This window comes from Onychomys torridus, unplaced genomic scaffold (assembly GCF_903995425.1).
Source record: "Onychomys torridus unplaced genomic scaffold, mOncTor1.1, whole genome shotgun sequence".
NCBI classification, from domain to species: domain Eukaryota; kingdom Metazoa; phylum Chordata; class Mammalia; order Rodentia; family Cricetidae; genus Onychomys; species Onychomys torridus.
In genome coordinates, this window is record NW_023413171.1 from 149 (window position 1) to 12,840 (window position 12,692).

At 36.3% G+C, this 12,692-nt stretch overlaps 1 gene segment (V, D, J or C); it reads left to right on the top strand.

Annotated features, from left to right (window-relative positions):
• Window positions 1-9,961: 9,961 nt before the first annotated feature.
• Window positions 9,962-10,623, top strand: LOC118576171. The segment is given in 2 exon segments: window positions 9,962-10,010; window positions 10,265-10,623. Coding segments are annotated over 2 exon segments (408 nt in total).
• Window positions 10,624-12,692: the final 2,069 nt, after the last annotated feature.

Genomic DNA, 12,692 nt, shown 5'->3' on the forward strand with positions numbered 1-12,692 from the left:
CTCTCTGACTAATTACAATGGTTCAACTGAATTTTTCTTCATAATTTTCACAATGCTTGCATGCTCAATAGAAACCTTATTTTAAATTGTAAATGTCCATCCTTGATGTTGAGTCAAGGCAGCAATCCACAGACCAAAGCAGCAGTACATTTATAGTCTACTGTATAGAATTGCCACATTGTACATTCAACAGTATTTTATGAGATGGCTTTATATTAGATGATCTTGTGCCTCTGTATACCAGAGCATGTTTCTGGGAATATTTGGTAGGCTATGTGTGTCAAATGAACTTTTGAATTATGATATTCATGATCCACACAATTTTACTTGGCCCAATACAATAAATATCTATAAATAAGGAAAGAATGTGTTGGCATACACACTTTACATGTTTTTACACGTATGTTTAATGTCTTCTTAATAATATTTCCTTACTTCTTAACTAGAATTGTTGTGAAAGTTTTTTTATGCATGTGTATCTGACTGGATTTGCACCATTATTCATTTTTCTTCAATCAGTCACTGTGAGGACCTCTCCAGGGTTTGGCTCATCATGAGTTCCTTCTCTCCAGTCACCCCTTCCCCAAGCACACCAGGATTTGCACTGATTATTAACCTTGTAATGTTTCCTCTAGGCTCTGACTTGGTCTATTTCCCATCTCTCCAGCAGAGGGCAATAGTAACACATTATCTAGTCAACTTCTCCAGCCTTAGTGCTGACAGCCATGGTAACACATTGAATTAAAGAGGTTTCCAGGCTCTTGATTCATTAGCATCCACAATGTCTCCAGGCTGTTGAGCTCTTGTGTGATATTGGTCCAAGCACACTTCATTGGCACATCGTCGGAAGCTGGGGACCCTGAAAAGATTGTCACAGAATACTAATACTGTTTACAAAGAGAATAAGAGACCAAGGTCTTCTTAAAAGCAACAGGAAACAGAGTTTTGGATTCATGATAGCTGCTACAAAAATCAATACATGCTTTCTTCAGTGGAAATACTCCTGAAAATACATGATTTCCTGATCAAACTAGGCACAGTGGCCTCCAAGAGAATTGTGAGCTCAGGGCCATTTGATTAGACTAGGATAGATGAGCAAACCCTTAGCTGAGCATCAGCCAGAAATGTATGAGGCTGATGTCAGATTCAGACCCTCAGATATTCCAGTGTACATTTGAGTCATCCTTAGTTGAGCTTTACTGTGGAAAAAAAAAATCCCACACTCTGAAGAACAACACTTTTCATTCTAGATTGCTACTTCTGCTGTTCTAGCTCCTGTAAGTGTTGCTCTTTGCCTGGAGTTAGAGGACAATGTCAGGTTTCTATGTGCAGATCTGTTTTTATTTAGACAAACTGTTCTGTGTCCCCTTCCCCAGGCCTAACATTAAAAACAAGGGAATGCTTCTCATGACTTATATGAGAAAATAACTTTTCCTGAGTAGCAGAGTTATGGCAACAGCTGAGATTCATGCAACAGTGGTGTCAATACCCAATCATTCACAGTGCGTGCACACATACACACACACACACACACACACACACACACACACACACACAAATTTGGAGTTGCCTTAGAAATAAATTTTTGTCTAACTATTGCTTCAAAATTCTGAGGAGGCCGTTTGGCCAGATAGCTTAGTGATTAGAAATATTAGCTGCTCTTCCACAGGACCTAGGTTTGATTCCCAGCACACATACCACTGCTAGCAACTCTATATCTCCAGTCCCAGGGTATCTTAGACCTCCTTTTCTTCTAGCTTCTGAGGCATTACTCATATTGTTTACAAACAAATATGCAGCCAAAACCCCAGTACACAAAGAATAAAAATAATAAATATTAAATATTTTCAAAATCCTACGGGGCTAGTATTCATGAAAACTGATAGTGGCAAGATATTATCTTCACAATCTAGAGTCTACAGTTTATTGAACTTAAGTCTTGTTGACAACATGGTCCTCAGGTAGGGTGTCATCTCTTAGATCACGTCAATGGAGAGGAAGATGTTTCTTTTCCTTTTTTTTTTAAGGTTTTTCAAGACAGGGTTTCTCTGTGTAGCTTTGTGCCTTTTTCCTGGAACTCAGTCTGTAGTCCAGGCTGTCTGCGAACTCACAGAGATCCTCCTGCATCTGCCTCCCTGTGCTGACATTAAAGGTGTGCACCACTACCACCTGACAGAAGTTTCTTTTAATTGTTTATCTCTCTCTTTGCTAGAAGTACAAGTGTCTTAGTTAATTTTCTTTTCTTTTTTTTGGGGGGGGGCAAGGGAGTCTTTACTTGGCTTATACTTCTATATCATAGTTCATCACTGAAGGAATTTAGGCCAGGAACTCAAACATGGCTGGAAACTGGAGGAAGGAGCTGATGCAGTGGCTAAGGAGGAGTGATGCTTATGGACTTGTTCATTGTGGCTTGCTCAATATTTTTGTGTTTTTATTTGTTATCTGAATACACTTTTCCCACCCTCTATTCTTCTCAGTTGATACTCACCTCATCTCCTATCCAGATCTTCTCCATTTCAGTCTTCCATTAGAAAATAACACACTTCTAGAAGATAACAGCAAAATAAAATACTGTAAGATAAAATGAAACCTCTCATATTGAAGTTGGAGAAGACAATCCAACAGAAAAACAAAAGAGCTCCAAGAGAAGCAACAAGAATCAGAGCCCCACTTCCTTACACATTCAGGATTCACAAGAAAGAACTAAACTGATCTATAGTACACAGACAGAGGACCTGGTGCAGAAACAGGGAGGTCCTGTGCATACTTCTTCTGTCACTATCAGATCATATCATTTTGGCTCAATGGCTGTAGAGGGCCTTTTTCTCTTGGTGTCATCCATCCCTTGTATTTCCCTGAACGCTTTCTGCTTCCTCTTCCACAATATTTTCTGGGGTCTGGGGGGAGGGATTTGATAGATACATCCCATGTAGAAGTATGGGTTTCATGGTCTCTATCTTTCTAAAAATAATTTCGTGGTATTGGTCTCTATATTCTTCTCATTTGCAGTAGGAGTAGGCTTCTGTGACAATTGCAGAATAAGGCATCAATGGATGAGCAGAGCACATGATCATTAGTATAAATATATACATACATATCTTTCTATATAAATTAGTGGTGCAGATTAATTTCTAAATAGCCTTATTAAATAAGAATCTCAGAGCCAAATAGAGTTAATAGCCAAAGAGGTCAGAGTAGGAGTCATGACTAGTTTTAGCTTACCACCAGCAGTAGCTTCCCCAGATACAACTTCTTTCTGTCTGATTTGTGTTTTTATTGCCTTTCTGTTCTGCCTTCTCATTGACTCTAATCCCAACCACATGACTTCCTCATTACTGCCTGTCTATATAGACCTCCAGGTCTCTATGATTGGTACTGATCTAAAGGTTCATGTCACCATGCTTGGCTGTGTCCTTGACCACAGAGAGACTCTGCCTGCTATGTGATCAGATGAAGGGCATGTGCTAGCACCACCTAACTCCTGTTTATGGCTTGCTTTGACCTCTCATCTTCAGGCAACTCTATTTATTAACATACAAATAAAATCACAATTCAGCACAGATAAGATAACAACACATTTCCACTTTCTATTCTAAAAAAAAGGAAAATGGTTATAACTAATATGAGAAAAACTAAATAAAATAGGTACAATAAATACAAACAATAAATACCCAAGCAATGTATAGTCCATTTTCATTTGACTAACTCAAAGAAAATATTCCATTATCATCCTATTTTGGTAAGTCCAAAAAGAATCTGATTTACATTCTATCCTATCTTATATAACTAACAGAGAACTATCTCATAATGTCTTTCAAATTTATACACTTACACTTCTTTAGTGAGTTTCTTTTCTGAAATTCTTAACAAGGAAAACTACAACTATAACTATCTAATCTTCACATAACTATAACTATAACTATCTAATCTTCAACTCCTCAGAGACCCAAGAAGGATATATTACCTAATAAAACAGGAATTGCAAACAACCAACTTCCAAGAAAATATGAGTTGACAGAAAACAGCCAGCTGCCTGTACAGTCACCAGAGGTTTCTCAGCAACATTGGGGCATCATCTGCAAACTAAAGGCTTAGTGTATCTGAAAGACTACTTTGTGAGTAGGATTACACAAGGCCTTCAGTTCAACCTCACATTCGGTATGATTAGTCCATGTACCAGATAAACCTGAATTCCACTAGTGTCCTGTCATGATTCAGGATTTTAAATTCTGGAAATTGTTTGATGCTTTGGAATTCAGATGTTCGTTCTTCTTTGTTTGTGTGTAGCTTCATCTCGGCATCCCTTCTTGTCCACGTCCCTTTCTTCTCAGCTTGTGAGTGGCTTCAATTCTTTTATTAAATGTCAGTCTACCATTGAGAGGTTTAGACTTCATCAGCCTAGTTACTCTTTCAAGATTAACTGTTTTATCTAAAGTTCCACTGTACACGAGAAGCCATAGGTCCACTGCATGTTCAGCTACCTTCAAAAAAATAGGCACTGTACCTTTTCTGGATTGCAAAGGCCACTTCAGAGAGGGTGCCATATTGTCCTGGCATCAGAGGATTCCTGTTGTGAAAGCCACAACCACATGTGTCTTGTGAGGAATCCATAGTCCTTTGTTTGTGTCCTGTCTGTCAGTTTTGTCCTATTTGTCCATAGTTGATTTCAGGACACTTTGTTGTCCAGTGGCTAACTTTTGCCACAATGAAAATTAACTCTATATGCAGTTTCTTCAATGCCCATATCTTCTCTGAAGTAGATTTGTACTGCCAGGAGCCAACATGTCTCATAAAAATGAAAAAGAAAAAATTTCTAAGTTATTACAACATTTTAAATGTCATATTCTGTAGATCTCTGAAAGGTTTGAAGACGACCTATCTATCTAAAATCTATTTGCTCATCGTTGAAAACTTACCTAATATGACTACAAAATTGTAATGTCTAACTACTAACTTTCATTTCTTTATAACCTAATAGTTGCCAATAATAACTTTAAAGGATTAGCATATTGCATTATATTGTTGAATGAACTGTATAAGTACAATATCTTGAACAAGTTTAGAAATATTCCATATAGCATGTTCTAACAATTTCAAGCTCAATCTCAATATGTATATTATTTGTATACATTATACAAAAGTCCAATCCAATGTAAAGTATTTAAAACTAGTAATTGTCTTTTAAAACTAGATCAAACAATATTTTATCTATATCATATCTGTATCTTCTCTTTACTTTTCAGAGTAGATTCGATAATCTACCCTCTATTCTATCATTTCTATATATCTTTGTTTTCAAAGAAGAACGTTAAATTAAATCTCCTTTGCTTAGACCTTTTCCTAACCATTAACAACAACTTGTAACCAACCCTCCTAAACAATGAAAATTATCAAAAGACCAAAAACCACCTGCACCACACCACCTCTTGGGAATGTGGGTGTTCTGTTCTAAAAATTGCTTCCTGCTGGTTGTGGTCAAAGGCATCTTTATTCTGAAAAGAATAAAAGTTGGGTTAATTGTCAAAATCTAGGAGAGGTAGTTATATCAGTTGTTTTCCAGTCTCTACATAGTGCCAAAATTCAGGGCTTACTCAAGTTCTAGTTCAAGTAGTCTATGAAATAGGATCATCTCAGTTAGCCATCTCAAAATTGCTCTGAGCTGTTTGTAGCTCAAAGCTCATCTGTAGGTTATGTTCATCAGCTTAATGGCATTATATTGTCCTGGTAGAATTATTGTTGTTGTGGGGCCCCATCATCCTTCTGGAGACTTCAAATTTGATATTAGGCCTGGTCATAATTCCCTGCAGAAAAATGATAGAAACTCAAATACAAAAACATGTATAGGTGGCTAATTGAAGCCTTTTTCTAGACTTTGTTAGTATTCTATATAACCATTAATATCTCAGAAGTTTAAAACATATATATATATATATATATATATATATATCTTATAAATTTATGTTATAAAATTCATACCTTAAGAAAAGTTAAAGAATCAAAATAGAATCAAAGAATTGTTATTAGTAGTAATAGAAAAATCCCATATTTTTTTTGATTTCTCCTGTCCCATGTCAGAAGATGGCTCTTTCATCTGGCTTGTTACAGAGAGTTTGCATTTTCCTTTTAACAACATGCTTGAGTTTAAAGAAGGAGAGAGCCATTCTCCAACTCCAAAGCCAGCTTTAAATTTTAATTGAACTGAGAGTACAAGAAGACCATTTGTGTTAAGTGTCTTTAAAGAAGAGCAGAAACAATCAGTTAGTAAGACTGATAAAATTTTATAGATGATATACCAATAGGTCAATTTACTCTTTTTCTTGGGACATTTTTTTCTAGATGATTTTTCCTTTTTTTCAGATGTTTCATTTTTGCAGATTCCTTAGCCTTCCTTCTCCTGAAAAAAACGAAAACAAAAACCTTTCCCCAGGACTAACTTTGGGGAGGTTCCCTTTTGACAAATTATGTCTGATTAAATGAAAAGGCATATGTTAGTGGTATAAGTTAGTTTAAATTGGATTGTCATGCTGGTTGATGAACTATCACCTCTTCTAATTAAGAGGTCTCTCTTGTTCAAATCGAACCTTTATCAATTTTGATGGTATCCACAGCTTATCTTCTCCTAGAAACAAATACAAAACATCATCCCCAAAATAACACATATCCTGGTTTCCATTCTGAGGTCAGCACATCCTTAAAGTATATAGGCTGATTTAATTCTATATTTTTTCTTTTCCAATGTCTCCCTGCAGCTGTTGTTATTTTCTCATTAGCATGGAGAAAATACAAAGTTAATAGAGCATTGTACAGTCTATTTCTGGTTATTTTTGTTACCCCTTTCTGTTTATTTATCATATCCTATAGAGTTATATTTGATTTTCTATAGCTGCTTGGCCTGTAGGATTATGTGCTATAGCTGTAATATGCTTCATATTGTAATCATCAAAAAAACTGTTTCATTTTAACAGAGACATATGCTGGAGCATTGTCATGTTTTATTTGTGCATGTATACCCATGATGGCCATAACTTCTAGCAAATGAGTTATTACAGAATCAGCTTTTTCAGAACTCATGGCAGTTGCCCGATGAAATCCTGAATAAGTATCAATCATGTGGCGCACATATTTGATTTTTCCAAATTTTTCAAAGTGAAACACATCCATCTTCCAGATTTCATTCCTCTGAGAACTCTTTGGGTTACATACTGCAGGTAATGGCATCTGATTTTAAAAGGAACACATAGGATATTTCCTTATAATGTACTTGGCTTGTTGTGAGGTTATAGGAAAATCCTTTTTTACACCTTTACTATTGACTTGATGGGTTTTTTAATGAAATTCTGAGGACCCAAGCAATTTCCTATCAATAATTTATCAATCTCATCATTATTTGCACTAGAGGGCCAGGTAGACTTGTATGGGATTGGATGTGAGTTATGTATAAGGGATGATTCCTATTTCTGATTGTATCTTGTAACTGAATATATAGTGAAGTAAATTCTGAATCATCAGGGATAAATTCTGCAGTCTCAATATGTAATATCACTCTTTCAGCATACTGAGAGTCAGTAACTATGATGAGAGATTCTGAAAAATCCATTAATACCAACAGAATAGAACACAATTTCCACTTTTGAACTGAATAATAAGGACTTTGAACCACTTTACTTAAATTTTCTGATTTGTATTCTGCCTTTCCTTGTTTCTTTATATCTGTATAAAATGTATGAGCTTTGGATATGGATGTTTCCCATACAATGTAAGGCAAAATCAAATCAGCTCTCTTTATAAGATCAATTCTATTGCTTTTGGTATATTTACTGTTAATCTCTCCGAAAAAAAAAAAAATTCTGCAAGCCATTTTCCAAGGTTCATTTTCTGCTCATAATTTTTTTCAGTGTCCTCCTTAGTTAAAGGTATGACAATTTCTGCTGGGTCTATTCCTGTTAATTGACAGTCTCAATTTTTCTTTTAAAAGCAAGTCAGATAACTTTTCTACATAAGTTTTAAATTTTTTACTCTGTTTACTTGGTAGAAGTATCCATTTCAACATAATATTTTCCCTCTGCATTAAAGTTCCTCTAGGAAAATGTCTAGAGAGTAAAATAAACAAAATGCAATCCAGCTTTGGATCAACACAATCCATGCGTACTTCTTGTACTTTCTTTTCTACTAAGGCCAATTCTTTCTCAGTTTCAGGTGATAATTCTCTTGGACTATTCAAGTCCTTGTCAATTTCTAAGGTTTTGAACAAATTACCCAGTTCATCATTTTCTACCCCAGCAATAGTTCATAGATGAGAAATGTCTCTGAATAATCTTTGAAAGTCATTAAGAGTTCATAATCAATCTCTTCTAATTTACACCTTACAGGGTCTAAATTTTGTAGACCTATTTTATATCTTAAATAATTACTAAAATCTACTCTTTATATCTTTATAGGAGCAATTTGTAATCCACAACAAGGCAAAATTTTCTTTACTTCTTTAAATATACTAACGTATCTTCATGTTGAGTCATGGCAGCAATCCACAGCTCAAAGAGCAGTACATTTACAGTCTACTGTATAGAACAGCCTCATTGGACATTCAACAGTATATTATGAGATGGCTTTATATTAGATGATTCTGTCCCTCTGTGTACCAGAGTAAGTTTCTGGGCACATTGGTAGTCTATGGGTGTCAAATGAACTTTTAAATTATGATATTCATGATCCACACAATTTTACTTGGCCCAATACAATACATATCTGTAAATAACGAAAGAATCTGTTTGTTTACACACTTTACCTGATTTTACACCTATTTTAATGCCTTCTTATCAATATTTCCTTATTTCTTCTTTGCAAGAAGCAGGGTGCAAGTTTACGTGTTTATGCATGTGTATCTGACTGGATTTGCACCATTATTTATTTTTCTTCCATCAGTCATTGTGAGGTACTTTCCAGGGTTTGGCTTATCATGAGTTCCTTCTCTTCACTCACCCCTTTCCCAAGCACACTAGTGTTTGCACTGATTATTAACTTTGTAATGTTTCCTCTAGGCTCTGACTTGTCCTATTATCCATCTCTATTGGCCAGAGGGCAATAGTAACACATTATCTAGTCAATTTTCCAGCCCTAGTGATGACAGCCATGGTAACACTTTGAATTAAAGAGGTTTCCAGGCTCTTGATTACTTAGATTCCACAATGTCTCCAGACTGTTGAGCTTTTGTGTGATATTGGGACATCCTCTGAATCTGGGGACCCTGAAACCTTGTCCCAGAATACCACTCCTGTTAAAAACAACAACCCTGGTTCAGAAGGAACAGAGGCTCAAGGTCTTCTTAAGAGGAGCAGGAAACAGAGTTTTGGATTCATGATAGTGCTACAAAATTGCTACATGCTTTCTTCAGTGGAAATACTCCTGAAAATACATGATTTTCTGATCACACCCAGGTCAGTGGCCTTCCCAGGGAATTGTGAGCTCAGGGCCACTAGATTAGACTAGAATGGATGGGCAAAACATTAGTTGAGCAGCTGCCAGTAAAAATAGGAGGCAGATGCAGATCTGGGGCCTCAGGTTTTCCAATGTACAGTCTAGTCATCCTCAGTTGAGCTTTATCACAGAAAAAATAAATCCCACACACTGAAGTACAATACTTATCATTCTAGAAAGGTCAAACTAATCCTATCTATGAGAAAACATGTGAAGAATACAAAATACTAGAGGCATAGGACATTGTAGAGAAAGCAAAACAAACAAAAAAAAAACATAAAAACCCCAAATGCTGAGAGCTTTTGAATTTACCAACTTAAATACTACAAGTAAGTGAAAGGACCCCTGTGTTTATGAGATAAGACTGTCCTAGTCAACACCATGCCATTTGCATATCTACACCTCAGAAACCAGAGATGGCTCAGACTTGCTTTTAAGAGAATTATCTAAGACAAGACAGTTTTACAAACAGATACCAGACAACACGATGGGTTTGCTGGAGAAAATGCTCAACTTGCTACTACTCAGTGTATTGGGTGAGAAAGAAGGGGATCTCCAACTCAAACATAGCATCATTTCCATCATGGATGTTTTAATTTAAAAGGAAATATTTTGCTTCATTCCAAATATCCCTCCTTCTTTCCTTCCTTTCTTCCTTCCTTCCTTCTATCTTTACTTCTTTTTGTCCTCTAGCTCTCCTCCTTCTACTTTGTTGTCATTTTTTTTTGCATAGTCATCTAGAATCTCATTTTCTACTCATGTCTATCTATTTTCATTTTTCTCTCCATAGTATCAGATGGTGAAATTATTCTCACTCAGTCTTCAGCATCCATGACCACATCAGGAGGGGTGAAGGTCACTATCACCTGCAGTGCCAGCTCAAGTGCAAGTTCCAGTTACTTCCAGCAGAAGCCAGGAGACTGCCCTATGCTCCTGTTTTTTGGAACCTCCAACTTGGCTTTCAGAGTCCCAGCTCTATTCACTGGCAGTGGATCTGGGACATCATACTCTCTCATAATCAGCAGCATGGAGGCTGAAGATGTTGACACTTACTACTGTCAACAGAAGAGCAGTGTCCCATTTACACAGTTCTACAAATCAAAACAAAAACTACCTTGGCGTTCTCAGATACCACTGCTTCCTTCTTAGAAGATAACATATGGTGAAGATTTTGACTGAGTTGTGACAAAAGTCTCCAAATATTTCTGCAATGGAATCAGGGTCAAATTTCACTCAAGGGCCTTAAGGCACTTCTCCTGGCTAAGAAGAGGAAACTATATAACTGGAGATTGTGGGATGAGACAACCAGAAACCCCATCTTTTTGGAATTCTGTGCAGAGAAGTATTTGAGAGCTTTGATTTAGATTTCTTGAACTGGAAATGAACTCTTGAGAGGATTTCATTGGGTTTTTGAGAATATTTGTAGGGCTGTACAAGTCATATTTTTATAACTGTTTCCAATGTATGGGGTAACCAACAGCTCTCTCCCAGAGTAGTCCTTCATCAGAGAATTGCTTGATCTCATGCAGAAGAACTAAACACTGAACTCATAGTTCTCTATCATCTCTTCATGAGGTGGGAAATACTTATGAGACTATCTTTCTGAATATTGTAGAATGTGCAGCACTGTGGAAATGGGCATGACTAACAAACAATGCCTAATGTAAAATCTTGTAAAACTTTCAAATTATGACAATGGATCTTCATTCTACTACCTAAAGCATAGTCTGAGAATATAGTACATAATATAGACTTTATGTTTTAGAGGTTGTAGGTACACACATACATACAAATGCTCACAGACAGAAGCCCCCAATTAATTCTCTACATACAATGATTCAACTGGATCATTTGTAGTTAGAGTTTTCCTGCCTGGCCCAGTCAGGACAAATCTCTCTCACCTGCCAGTCCCACAGTCACTCAGACCCAACCGAGAAAGCACACAGAAACTTACATTGTTTAGAAACTCTATGGCCGTGGCAGGCTTCTTGCTATCTGCTTCTTTTATTTTAAATTAACCCATTTTTGTTAGTCTATACTTTGCCACATGGCTTGTGGCTTACCAGTGTCTTTACATGTTGCTTCTCATGGCGGCTGCTGGCGGTGTCTCTCTCCAGTCTTTTACTTCCCAGAATTCTCTACTCTCTTGTCCCGCCTATACTTCCTGCCTGGCCATTGGCCAATCAGAACTTTATTTACACAGAGCTATATCCACAGCACTTCCCCTTTTCTTTTTTTTTAAGGACGGTTTTAACTTTTATATAGTACAATTACATATAACAAAACAATTATCAAGCAAGAATTACATTTATAATATTAAAAAAGATATCTTATCTATCTTATATTTGTGAGTCTAAGGTTTTATATCTAACTTATCTTTTATCATAATTGAGGAAATTATAACTATCTAGTCTTCAACCACATCAAAGCCCTCAGAAGGATATAATATTACCTGAGAACCAGGAGAAGGATGTAAGCATTTTTTACGAGTCTTGTAAGAGTAGACAGAGACAGCTGGCAGCCTGGACAGTCACTTAATGTTCCTTTGTAAAGTTGGGGCATTTGTCTTCAGCCCACAGGGCTAGAGTCTCTCGATCACTTCTCTCAGTGTCCTGTATAATGTCTGTCAGTTTCCTCCACAAAGCAGGAACCTGAAGGACCATTTTATCAAGCAAAGTTTAGTGGTCACCTTTCTATGGGTCCTGCATGTGCAGTCGATCAAGCAGTCCAGGCAAGAACAGTTTCTTGCCCAAATGACTATTTTTGCAAAGGTGAAGATAAGATATGGAGTGTCTTCAATGCCCATCCTCCTCTCTGAAATAAATTGGTGCTGAAAGGAGCAGAAATGTCTCATTGTCCAGAAAGTCTAAATTTTAAAAGTATTTTAAATGCCATATTCTGTAGGTCTTTGAAGTATTTGAAGATTTACCTATCTATCTGAAATATCTCTATGTATACCTAGAAGACTTAAGTAACATGGCTACGAGTATGATTATCATAGATGACTAATTATTAATCTATTTTTAATTATCCATTTTAATTTAAAATGAGCTATACAAACATAATACCTTAAACAGATTAGAAATATACACACAGTATAACAAAATTAACTTTAAGTTTGTATCAATAGACTAAAATCTATACCAATGTAAAGAAAAATATTGGTTTTTCTCTGTCCCACACCAGAGGGCTCTTCTGATTTGGGACATAAGAATCTC